This window comes from Schistocerca serialis, chromosome 7, assembly GCF_023864345.2.
Source record: "Schistocerca serialis cubense isolate TAMUIC-IGC-003099 chromosome 7, iqSchSeri2.2, whole genome shotgun sequence".
NCBI lineage: Eukaryota > Metazoa > Arthropoda > Insecta > Orthoptera > Acrididae > Schistocerca > Schistocerca serialis.
Genome location: NC_064644.1, coordinates 365,020,771 through 365,034,663, shown reverse-complemented (window position 1 = coordinate 365,034,663; position 13,893 = coordinate 365,020,771). Strand labels below are relative to the sequence as shown.

Here is a 13,893-nt window from a genome sequence, read left to right as displayed (position 1 = left end):
ACCCAGCCATCACGAGGAAAATCCCTGACCCCGCCGGGAATCGAACCCGGGAACCCGGGCGTGGGAACCGAGAACGCTACTGCACGACCACGAGATGCGGGCAGGGCGTTCAGTATTAGAATCAGAATTTAAGAGAGCTTTGCAGGACTTGAGATAAAATAACGCAGAAGGATATACAACATTCCATGAAAATGTCTACAATCATTGGGAAAGTCGCAACGAAACAATTACTCACCTTGGTTTGTAGAATGAATTAATCTGGCGACATACCATCTGATTTCCGAAAGCTAACATCCATTCAATTCCGAAGACTGAGAGAGCTGACAAGTGTGAGAATTATCGCACAACCAACTTAACAGCTCATGCATCCAAGTTGCTGACAAGGTAAAGGTACGAGAGAGGCAATTCTGACGTTTCGGTGGATAATGGAAGAAAGAATAAAGAAAAATCGAGAGACGTCCATAGGATTTTTCAGCCAGGAGAAAGCATTCGACAATGGAAAGTGGTGCAATACTTTCGAAATTATAAGTAAAATAGCGGTAGCTCTATGGAATGACAGGTAATATACAAAATGACACAAGAGTCAAGAGGAAATAGTAACAGTGGACGATAAAGAACGTATTGCAGGGATTAGAAATGGTGTAAGATAGGGATGTAGTCTTTCTCCCCTATTGTTCAGTATGTACATCGCAGAAGCAATGAGTGAAATAGAGGAAGGTTTCAACAGTGGCTTTAAAATTCAAAGTGAAAGGAGTCGAACCTGAACCATCTATATGGCAGGCAAGCATCCTACCACAGTCACACACGACGCATCAAAATAATTTCCCAGTGTTAGGCGGTTAAAGAATCTTGGAAATCTTCAAAGAACTTTTTAGAGATGCGTGGAAGTGCTCTTGCAGATTTATCTCTGAGATCTGCCACTCTCATAAAAGAAATATAACAAACTTCTAACATTCGACTATCCTATAGTCCCCTTGTTAACCATAAAAGACTTGGCATGTGTCAGATTCTTCCACGTTATGTGAAAACTGTCATGTAAAATCAACTGAACAATTTCTTTGTCGATTTTTACAATATTAGCAACTGTAGCAATACTCACCCAATGGTGTTTTGGGAGGAAATCTCCACCATTCCCAGTGTTTCCGTTTATTGTTAATGCTGAGTATTGCCCTAAATATAACTTACGTTCTGTCTCTTCTCGTTCCTCTTTGAGCTCTCAGATCACTCAGAAAGTCGAATGCGTGAAAGACATTCCTCGTTTCAATGAAGAATGGCCCCTCTGCAGTGGATTTTTCCTGTTTTCACTAAAAGTTTCACGCTGATCTGTAGTTCCCTCAAAACAGTACTCATTTTTTTTCGACAGGCTGCAGATACACGGTCTGACATAAACAGCTGGGTCACCAGGTGAATGGGCAGCGTAGCGTTCGAAACTGAGGTCTGCACTGTTCGTCAGTTAAGAAATATATAAGATTACTTTTTAGACAAACCTCATATGAAACGCAGTACATATATTTTCTCTATAATACAAACCACTCACTCAGTCAAACGTCCTCCGTTGAAGGTTTGTGTGAATACCATGTACACCCATGAATAGAAGGCAGAAACGCTACTTCAGTGTGGAACCGCGCCACAGCTACGGTCGCAGGTTCGAATCCTGCCTCGGACATGGATGTGTGTGCTGTCATTAGGTTGGTTAGGTTTAAGTAGTTCTAAGTTCTAGGGGACTGATGACCTCAGAAGTTACGTCCCATGGTGCTCAGAGCCATTTGAACCATTTGAACCAGAAACGCTACTCATATAAGGAAAACGTAAGTCTGCATTCTCCTTGTTCAGTTCCAGGAAGAGGACGAGTTAACTTAATCACGGATATCTGGGTGCTGATATAGGAGAGTGAATGTCAGTTTACACTATGGTGACCAAAGTCATGGGATACCTCCCAGTACCGTGCAGGAATACTGCTACGCCTATAGCCGTCCATAATTTCGACAGAATTGCAGGACCTGGGTTTTGTGCACGAAGTGATCTTTCGATTATGTCCCCTAAATGTTCGACGTGATTCATATAGAGCTATCTGGGTAACCAAATCACTCGCTCGAATTGTCTAGAATGTTCTTCAAACGAATCGCTAGTAGTTGTGGCTTGGTGACATGGGCAATGGACGTTCATAAAAGTACCATCACTGAATGATCGAAATTGGTCTCCAAGTATCCGAACATGCCCATTTTCTGTCAGTGATCGGTTCAATTGGATCAGAGGACCCAGTCCATACCTTGTAAACGAAACTTACACCCTTATGGAGCACAGCGCCTTTGTATGGCAGCTGGAGAACTACGGTAGCTATCCCACGCACCCTGACTGCAAATTTGTACATGTCTGGTGATCCGACTTGTTGTGCTGCCATTCAGCAACTGCTTTCCAGTGAGCGCCGGTTATTAATATAACAGCATTTCAGGTTTGGCTTTTCTCGATACTACTTTAATCTGCGATCTTGCTCTTAAATACACTACTGGCCATTAAAATTGTTACACCAAGAAGAAATGTAGATGATAAACTGGTATTCATTGGACAAATATATTATAATAGAATTGACAGGTGATTACATTTTGACTCAGTTTGGGTGCATAGATCCTGAGAAATCAGTACCCAGAACAACCACCTCTGGCCGTAATAACGGCCTTGATACGCCTGGGCATTGAATCAAACAGAGCTTGAATGGCGCGTACAGGCACAGCTGCCCATGCAGCTTCAACACGATACCACAGTTCATCAAGAATAGTGACTGGGGTATTGCGATGATTCAGTTGCTCGGCCACCATTGACCAGACGTTTTCAATTGGTGAGAGATCTGGAGAATGTGCTGGCCAGGGCGGTAGTCGAACATTTTCTGTATCCAGAAAGGCCCATACAGGACCTGCAACACACCGTCGTGCATTATTCTGCTGAAATGTAGGGTTTCGCAAGGATCGAATGAAGGGTAGAGCCATGGGTCGTAACACCTCTGAAATGTAACGTCCACTGTTCAGAGTGCCGTCAATGCGAACAAGAGACGACCGAGACGAGTAACCAATGGCACCCAATACCATCACGCCGGGTGATACGCCAGTATGGAGATGACGAATACACCCTTCCCATGTGCGTTTACAGTGATGTCGCCAAACACGGATGCGACCATCATGATGCTGTAAACTGAACCTGGATTCATCAGAAAAAATGACGTTTTGCCATTCGTACACCGAGGTTCGTCGTTGAGTACACCATCGTTGGCGCTCCTGTCTGTGATGCAGCGTCAATTGTAACCGCAGCCATGGTCTCCGAGCTGATAGTCCACGCTGCTGGAAACGTTGTCGAACTGTTCGTGCAGATGGTTGTTGTCTAGCAAACGTCCCCATCATTGACACAGGGATCGAGACGTGGATGCACGATCAGTTACAGCTATGCGGATAAGATGCCTGTCATCTCGACTGCTGGTGATACGAGGCCGTTGGGATCCAGCACGGCGTTCCGTATTACCCTCCTGAACCCACCGATTCCATATTCTGCTACCAGTCATTGGATCTCGACCAACGCGAGCAGCAATGTCGCGATACGATAAACCGCAATCGCTATATGCTACAATCCGACCTTTATCAAAGTCGGGAACATGATGGTACGCATTTCTCCTCCTTACACGAGGCATCTCAGCAACGTTTCACCAAGCAACGCCGGTCAACTGCTGTTTGTGTATGAGAAATCGGTTGGAAACTTCCCTCACGTCAGCAAGTTGTAGGTGTCGCCTCCGGTGCCAACCTTGTGTGAATGCTCTGAAAAGCTAATCATTTGCATATCACAGTATCTTCTTCCTGTCGGTTAAATTTCGCGCCTGTAGGCCATCATCTTCGTGGTGCAGCACTTTTAATGGCCAGTAGTGTATGTTGCCTAGGCAGGTGTATTTCGAAATTTCATTACTCTACATTAATTACTGATTGGTTATGGAATTTTTCCGTCAGTGTACACGCCACTGATTATGTCCCATATGAGGACGCAGTGTCCTTGCAGTCGCTAGGCCAGAAAATGTTCTCTTTGTTACAACGTATTCCATTGCACGACCTGTACAGTTGTGGTTGTTAGTCACAAGCAGAGAGAGACGCATGCTTAGCAAGCAGCAGGCAGCGTTGGCCGTAAGCCACGTCGCCGCTGGGTGACACGCCCGCTCTGCGGTTCTGTGGCAGGCGAGTGCCACAGCTGGTCGCTGGCGGGCAAGCGCCGCACCAAGCAGCAACAGCAGCAGCAGCAACAAGGCGGCGGCGAGCTGCCAGCGGCGGGCGGCACGTCGCGCGGGGCTGCCTACCTGCCGGGGGTGGGCGAAGCGGCGCCCGCCGTCCTCCACGGCCACGAGGGTGGACCGCTCGTCGTCGTCGCCTTCGCCATCTGTGGCTGCATCGCCGCCGTCTGCCTCTTCACCGTAATTTTCACCGTTCTGCAGGTGGGTCTGACTCTCACTCTTTCTCTGCCTCCCCCACATCCCACCTCTCTCTCTCTCTCTCTCTCTCTCTCTCTCTCTTTCTCCCACACACACAGACACACACACACACACACACACACACACACAAAACATATCTTCCTTACGGGAGCCCTCAATCTAATCATCTTGCGAGTATGTGCATGCTTCCTAAAATCATAATTTCATCTAAAGATTGTTTAACATTAATCACGTTAGAAATAGGTTTCTTAATAAATTATGAAACTGAAGATCGTAGCACATAAGGACAGACGTTCGCAATGTTTTCTACTTTTGACACCTTTGCATTATGATCGTTTAAAATTCTTGAGTGTTAAGCCTATAGCGGATATGAAATTATATCGTCTAAAAAGTCCGTTCTGTATCAAAATGCTTTGTATCTGGGCTGTAATATATACTCAAATTAAGATAAACAATGACGAGGTATAAACCTTATGAAAGAGCACGGAAATTGCCATAACCCGATTTCCCAGAAATCCCGCACAGTTGAAGAGGAGATTATCTGTAGGTATTCGATCATTTCTGAAAAACTACGGCCAAAGTTTTCGACGCAATTCAGATGTCTTTTAGCGCTCGATGAGATCAGACGACGCGGTAACAGAGTGGCTTGCATCAAGGTTTCCCACTTTTGCCCTGTGTTCGAAACTTGATTATTGTCTGTATTTACTTTATTTTATTATTTTTTCAATTTATGTACAAATTTCCATTGAAGATAACTACACGAATGTTTCTTATCATGTTACTAGGACGTTATATTAATTTTAAAGTTTGTATTTGGTGTCACAATAACTCTCACATATTTGTATATATGTGTATAATGTTTTGAGTGGTTATAAACTTTTTAAACTATTATATACTTATACTTCATTCTTACCTCAATTTTTATATTAATTCTTATATTTTATTCTGATGTTTATTCTTCAGGAAGATTTGGTGCTTTCCCTTGACTGGTATCAACAGTAGGAACATTCTAAACACAGAAATTTCGAACACGACAAGCATCGTGCAGGGGGAGGATTGCCACAAAGCATTTTTTCTCCCGAATCTCGCTCTGGGAGTAATATTCGTTACCATTGCTGAAGAATTGGGAATTACATCGCGGCATCACTGTAACATTCAGCTGAGTGAGGCCTTATGGATGATCTTTCGCCTAAGGCAGGCAGCCCCTTCGACACCTCTTACGTGGTCTTCCCTGTGTTCAGGCACTAGATAAGCTGCAAGGAACCACTCAGTTGAATCGCTGTCGAAGTCTCTGACTGGCCCATTTGCAACGTGCTCAGCAAACGTGCATGGGTGGCTCCGAGGGATCCTCTGCCGTTTTATTCACTCACATGTCAATGCTCAGCCCTCTGTTATCATGACACGTGACAGCGTTATATATTGAGGGCTGAAAACAGACACACCCAGGAACGGTTTTGAACGATCCTCAGCGGTTTCACTCCGCATACCGGAGAAATAATTGCAGGCGAGCAACACTCCAAAGTAGTCGATCACTTTCATTGTGTCTGCAGCCCCATGACATCCTTAGATTAGAGTTTAATCGTCCGGGAAGTGTCAACAGTGTTGAGCGTTCTCAAGATCGTCGTCCCGTCGCTCTTCGCACAGAGATCTGTCGTTTTCGACACGAAATATTGGAAATCAACGCCTCTTGAAACGGGCTGATTGATACCGCGCCCACAGGGCTTTTCTTGTCGATACTGAGCGCAGGTGTGTCTGAAATGCTTTTCTCGGCTACCCGTAAGAAAATCACGTGGTTTTAACTCTGGATTTCCCAGTGCTTACCTCCATCGCAGCCATCGAAAGCACGCGTGAAATGTAATTAAGAGGGGGTGCGACGACCATTTCGTCGTGTGACCCGTCCAGGAAGGCTTTCGGCAAAATTGTGGTGAATCTGGTGCCCATGTGACTCCAGTCACCCTCCACACACCTCACATGCTATTCTGAACTACAGTCTTTTCTTTTCGCAAAACTTTCTGTTTGAAGCGTCGTGAAGCCAGAAGGTGAGGTCTCAGGACGCCACTCTTTTGCACCACTTCCAACGAAGGTTGCAGGCACGTTTCAGCTAAATACGAAACTTGTAAGACGCTATAGGACACAGTCAAGGTGTTTCGATAAAGTGATGCTTTTTTGGCGTACTACAGTTACTTATTAAAACTTTAAAAAAAGAACCGACCTAAACCAGTAAATTGACCTCTAGTGTAACATTTATCACACATGAACAAATCACCGTACAGCTCTACTTGCGCACAGTTTTCATGAGCTTTGTCTTACAAAATGTGGTACTGAACTCAGAGTTCTGCAAAATATTTCATGGATTGTACAATATTGTTCCCCATTCATCACAATTTGTTCTCGGAGTGAACTCGGTATTTCGATAAACAGGTCTTCTGCTAGCCTCTCTGATTTCCGGTCAAGTATTAAGTCAATTACTTAAAGTACTTTTCAGAACTGAGTATTTCCCACTACCTGCCATTTCAAGAAATCTCACTTTTTCTACTGCTCCTTTCGCATAATTTTCAGTCCCTCTATGTCCTGACTTTTTCTTAATCTCCTATTAAGGAAATAAAAAGGACAAAAATTTAAAATTTTAGTAATCTGTTACGTTCGTTGTAATATGTACTTACCGTGTTCCCATAGATGCTATTTCACCTATGCCTTGTCACAGCCTACACTTCTCTAGATACAACAAAATGTAATACTACCTGCTTGCAGCCAACAAATAACATGGAATGTGCTGTCCGATACTAACCAATGACATCCAGCTCTCGCTTGAAGGGACTGATATGGTTACTATGTCGCGAAATATGCATGCCTTCCCCAAACCGACAGAAATTCAACGCCACGGATATTTCGCAAATAATACACCTAAATATAAGGAAGTGCTTAGATTTAATCGTGTAAAACGCTATTGCCTGATGTCCAGTATAAGGAGATCGCAGACACTTCGAAAAGCTTAAGAGGGTGTTGTAGGGTTTCTTATGCTGAGACATGATTGTAAGATAAAATTTCTGTGTTACTCCATGTTAATTAACCTTGAAGTTAGCCAATCAGGCCGTTGTCACGAAAATTTGGGCGAGAGAGATGGTGTCGCCAAACATGTTCGCGTTTGGTTTCCTTAAACTGAACAGAAGGGCATTACAAAAATGGGATGTGGGTCGGTAATAACGGTCGAACGCTATCCAAAGGCTGAGCAGGTAGTGAGCTATTATTTAAGCTAAGAGAACAACTGACACTAATTGTATTTGGGTGGTCACTCGGCGCGTGGAACGACATGATAGGCTAACTTCACTGCTAATGAACTGCTAATGAACAGCACAACCCACTCTACAACACCTTTACAGGCTTTTCAGACGGTTTCTGATCCCATTTTCAGCTGCCTGCCTATGGCTTTTATGCATCCTGCAATACCTTAGAAGATCAAGTTTTATATAGGAACCCGTTTCCGGTAACATCACCCAACGACGTCACAGAGCGTCAAAATCATAGGCGCCGGTACCTGCAAATGTATGTTATACAGGTGATTACGTGATGATGTTTCAGACTTTCTTGGATTATGGAGAAGGTTAAATGTATCAATTTGAGATAAGAGTCCCTGTACCGGAAACGAACATGCCGAAAGTTACAAGCAAAAACTTTTCTGATGTCTCTGATAGTTGAATGGATATACTGGTACTGTTGCCGCTAAATTATGGGGTAAGCGACTTTCAGAGGTGGTAGTATGGATCAAAATAGGGTAAAATGTCCCTTAAACATGGGCTCTAAAATGCATACCTGACGAGCTGTGTGCACTTGTGCATCTTCGCTAATGTGAAACACATCTCCTGTACTGAACAACTGTTGATAGCTCTTAAGATATGCTTTTCAGAGGCCATGTTTACCAAACAGTTTTTCTCGCTTTTGTAAATTCTACAACCTTTGAAAATTGCCTAAATTTCTCAGCAACAACAGTATCAGCATATTTATTCCACTGTCAGAGGTGTGAGAAAGGAATTCGCTTACTGCTTTCGACTGGTTTGTTTCCGGTGCGGGGATCCTTTCCTCAAACTAATACATTTATTCTTTTCAATCATCATAGAAAGCTTCTAACATCATCACGGAATAACCCTGAATATTCATACATTTACGAACGCCGACGCCTGATGGTCTGAGGCGTCGCTGGATGACGTTTCCGGGCATGGGTTCCTATGTAAAACTTGATCTACTAAAAACTCTCTACAACCTCTAGAAGTGTATAACACGAACAGTGAAATACCTCGTGTTTGGAACTGGGATAAATTTTCACTGGAGGTCACCGTTTACGAGTTATTCAACGAAGTCTCTTTTTAATGTCACTTTGGTACGTTTTCCTCGAAAAACTTGATGTGAGGTCGCTAGCGAAAACGTATCATATAACAAAATCTAAGAAGATTAAATATCCTGCAAAAATGTCTTGTTCAGTTTTTCTGTAGGACTAGGAGTTTGCATGTAGTGAGAGAGTGAATACGAAAATCAGCGCGGTATATGAAAACATAGGAGGTTGTAAAAAACACGTTGGTAGTGCAACTAAATCACAGAGAGAGATAGAGAGAGAAAGAAAGAAAGAGAGAGAGAGAGAGAGAGAGAGAATATCTAGGAGTGACAGATCACTTCGTGTGGAACAACTTTTGTTAGAGACGAAATGTCCGTTGCTCTTTCCGACAATATTAGACCGCAGTTCGTGGTCTAGTGGCTAGTGTTGCTGCCTTTGGATCACGGGGTACCGGGTTCGATTCCCGGCCGGGATGGGGATTTTCTCTGCCCAGGGACTGGGTGTTTGTGTTGTCCTCATCATTTCATCACCATCATTTTTGGGAGAGGCTAGAGTTGATTGAGAAAAAATTGAACTATGTAACAATTGGGACTTTGTATGGGCGCTGATGACCGTGCAGTTGAGCGTCCCACAAACCAAACATCATCATCATCCGGCGATATTAGGCTCTGTCTAATGCTGGTTATGCCTCCGAGAGGAGACGTTCATATGCGAAGTATATTGCATATCATCCAGTCACCTTTCCCTCGAGGTAGGGAGCTAAAAGTGAAGCCCCTTATTCGCTTCTAACATATCTTTCTATGCTTGGAAATTTTTTTTATGATTCTGTTGCTGAAAATCACAGAACCTGTTTACTAAGGGATGTAATATGCTGCACACGTGGTTAGTAGACTACGCTAGTTCGATGAAATCTCACCGTGCAAGCGACGGCAAATACTAAAAAGGACGCCTAGCGTCGCTGGGAGGCGTCAGCGATCATTTTGTTTGCCTTCAACAAAAGTTGTTCGCATTGACGTGTCTCTGGCAACAGGCGTTGTCTGTGCCAAGATGCACCACCAGTAGACTTCTGTCGGAAAGACTTTTAAACACGAATATTATGTTTGCTCTAATCGGATTTGGCTAACGAAACTTAGGACATTATACCGCGCAGTGATGGTCCAGTACAATGGAATGTAACGCTTCAAGAGAGTTATGATAATACTGTAGCTTTCTCGCTGACGATAGGCGATAAATCTAATGGTGCCAACAGTACTCGCAGACTTTTCCTTCACGATAGCACAGTCACAACGAATGTGTTGTTGCGAAATGACTAAACGAAACTCTAGTCTGTTTACGTAGGAAGTATGATACCGATATGAAAGAAAAAGAAATCAGTAATACGCAGTTACTACATTGATGCTGAACTAGCCTCACCAGTCACATTAGTGAAATACTTATCGACAATATTATCAAAAGCAACGAAATGGAAGGATATATTCTACAACGTTACACATAGAGGGAATGCTTAGATAGAGCTAAAATCATAAGATACTGTATGGTGTTATAGATGTTGAGGGAACCTAAGACGAAGGTATCGAGTACCACATTTTTAATAATGCAAGGAAGTCGATCTTTTACTTCATGTGCTAACTCTCTCATAAGGTCTCGAAGAGTCTACTGAAGCTAATGCACTGCACGCAATTCCAGAATATGGCAGTAAGAGTTGACAGTACGGTAAGTTGACAATGGAATAGGGTGTACACCACATCTGCGTCAGTAGAACCGCTATCGTGACACAAGATGTAGAAGATCTGGTTTTCTGGAGCTACAAGTACCAACTGAAAACTGATACCTTCAAACTGGGGCTACAGCGAGACCTCAGTAGATCCATTCACTACGTAACTATGTCCTCACCATCAACGTAGCCATAAGTCGTGTCGTTCGAACAACGATAAAAGCCTCATGCATCGTGGTGTGCAAAGAAACAGTGCAAGGGAACACCTGCAATGAAATTGCGATCAGTGGTACTGGTTATTCTTCATTAACGAACGTCAGATTTTTCCGATGCTTATTATCGCCGTGGATGAATGTGGTGACGGCCAGGTAATGAAGGTTTGAGGCAGGCAGTTTCAAGAGTTTAGTAGAGCGTTAGGTCAGTTATATTATGAACCAATAACATGTACTGGTGTGGTGCTGCTCTCCATGCCACTTTATCCTCTACAAGCTTTTCCATTGCCGAGTAACTACTGAAAACTACATCCGTTTGAATCCGAGTACTGTATTCGTGTCTTGGTCTTCCTTTGCGAATTTTGCCTCACATACTTCCCTCCAACAATAGATTGGTGATCCTTTGATGTCTCAGAAGTGGTCTATTAATGTCTTCCTTTTTTATTCCAATAATTTCTTTTCTCCTCAGTGCTATTCAACACCTCCTCATCTGTTAAGTGACCTATCCATCTAGTCTTCAGTACTTTCCTGTAGCGTGACATTTCAAAAAGATCTATTGTCCTTATGTCTGAACAGTTTATCGTACACATTTCACGTCCTTACAAGGCCAGACTCTGAACAAATACCTTCAGAAAAAGGTACCTAACTTATAATTTATATTTGATATTAACAAATTTCTGTTCTTCTTAAGAGCTTTTATCCCATTTTCCACTCTACATTTTGTGGCCTTCAGCCACATTTATTCATTTTCCTGCCCAGTTAGCAAACTTCATCTATAAGTCCTAATGTCTCATTTCCTAATATAATTCCCTCAGCATCACGTGATTTAATTCGACTACATTCCATTACACTTCTTTAGCTCGTGATAGATTTTCATCTTTCTGATTCTAAAATTTAGCTTCAAATTTTCGCAAAAACGCCGATTTTGACCAAAATATTGCCCTGATAAAGTTCAGACTTGTAAGTTTTTATTGTGACATACATCTGCAAATACTGAACAGCTTTTATATTTCTATCTTCATTATTTAGCGCCGCTTACTTTTTTTTAAATAATATGTTTGGAGCAACGTATTCTTTTAAATTTGAATAGAATGTGTGGTTTTAGGTATGTGACCCTGTTGTACCTTAGAAGAGTACGTAAAAACCTTACTTTTTCGGAATAACTTTCATAACCTCAGAAAATTATGGCAGCACACATACATTAAACACTACCAATCAAGCCAGAGTACAAACTTGGATTAAAATACTATTATTGGTTATATCGGAGTAGCGAGGATATAAAATGTAGGCTGGCAATGGCAAGGAAAGCGTTTCTGAAGAAGAACAATTTGTTAACATCGAGTATAGATTTAAGCGTCAGGAAGTCGTTTCTGAAAGTATTTGTATGGGGTGTAGCCATGTATGGAAGTGAAACATGATAAAGGTTTGCACAAGAAGAGAATAGAAGCTTTCGAACTGTGGTGCTACAGAAGAATGCTGAAGATTAGATGGGTAGATCACATAACTAATTAGGAGGTAATGGAGAGAAGAGAAATTTGTGGCACAACTTGACTAGAAGGAGGGATCTGTTGGTAGGTCATGTTCTGAGGCATCAAGGGATCACCAATTTAGTATTGGAGGGCAGCGTGGAGGGTAAAAATCGTAGAGGGAGACCAAGAGATGAATACACTAAGCAGATTCAGAAGGATGTAGGTTGCAGTAGTTACTGGGAGATGAAGAAGCTTGCACAGGATAGAGTAGCATGAAGAGCTGCATCAAACCGGTCTCAGGACTGAAGACCACAACAACAACAACATCGGTTACTTTCACGATGCAGTACTCACCCATACTAGAAGTGTTCAAGTTTCTTGTAAAATACCTGCCGTAACTGATGTGCAAAAATTAAGAAACCAGTGCCGTATAATGGAATCTGAAACTAGGAATTTGAAATAAAAAATTTACAAGCAGTTCCGGGATCTACCTCAAGTATTCTAATACAGAATTCTACCCAGTATAATAGTAATAGGGAGCAGACCTGTATAATGCTAACTGAAAATACTTCTAGTACATGCGGGTAAAGTTGTGAAATTGCCTTACTTTGACTTCCATTTATGACCTAAAACAATCACGAGACGAAATTTTGTAATAGATACTTTTGTACTGCTAGTAAACAAGAAATCGCGCTGTGGAGTCCGAGTCCATGAATTTTGGTTCACCCTGTATATTATTCATGTTTGGGCATTATTGCATCACGCGATGTACAACATATGGCATTGCCGAAGTCTTGTTTTGTCTTTCCTTTGCGATCGTATTACTCCTATTCTCTCTTAATCGGATTTTTTCCACTCTTACATGCAAGCCTAAAATTACGACCTACAAATGTACTTAATTCCTCGAAATTAATTTTCTGACCGCGGACTTGTTGGCATCGGTTGAATTCGGAATAGATTTAGTACTGGAAAAGCATTCGACAACGTCAAAAGGTAGATGTTCAAAATTCTGAGAAAATTGGAGTAAGCTACAAGGAAGGACGGATAATATACGGTATGTACAAGAGTCAAAAGAGAGTAATGAGAGTGGGTGACCAAGAAAGAAGTGCACTGATTGAAAAGTGGTGTTAAGACAGGGATGTTGTCTTTCGCCATTACTGTTTCATCTATACATCGAAGAAGCAATGATGGAAAGAAAAGGGAGAATTACAGTATCTGCTGAATGGAGTGAACAACCTAATCAGTATAGATCATGGATTAAGAGTAAATCGAAGAAAGGCGAAAGTAACGAGAAGTAGCAGAAATGAAAATTACAAGAAACTCAACATCAGGATTGCCGATGAAATGTAGTCAAGGAACTCTGCTACGTAGGCAGGAAAGTGTTCCATGTCGGGCGGATCCAGGAGGACATAAAAATCAGACTAGCACTGGCAAAGAGGGCATTGTTGGCGAAGAGAAGTTTGCTGGTACCAATTGCTTTAATTGAGGAAGAAATTTTTGAGAATCCCAGTGTTGTGAAGCATACAACGTGTTAGCAAGCGTGTGTACATCACCTTACAATTTTTAGACGAGATAAAAGTGAACAGTTTCTTACGAAGCAAAAATGCACAATCTCCGCGCTAGTGGTCCGTAATGGGTTTGACACTAGTGGTTTTCGGAGACGGCGTTCAGATTGGAATGTGATGAATGCTGTTTAGCAGATGTGGCTGATA

The 13,893-nt window shown here is 42.4% G+C and overlaps 1 protein-coding gene across 1 annotated transcript in view; it reads left to right on the top strand.

Moving 5' to 3' along the window:
• The window catches only part of LOC126413092 (furin-like protease 2), a 714,734-nt gene that overhangs the window by 690,106 nt on the left and 10,735 nt on the right, over positions 1-13,893 (top strand). The window contains exon 21 of the mRNA XM_050082987.1: positions 4,209-4,462. Coding sequence (XP_049938944.1) covers positions 4,209-4,462 — 254 coding nt within the window. The remainder of the gene's footprint in view (positions 1-4,208; positions 4,463-13,893) is intronic.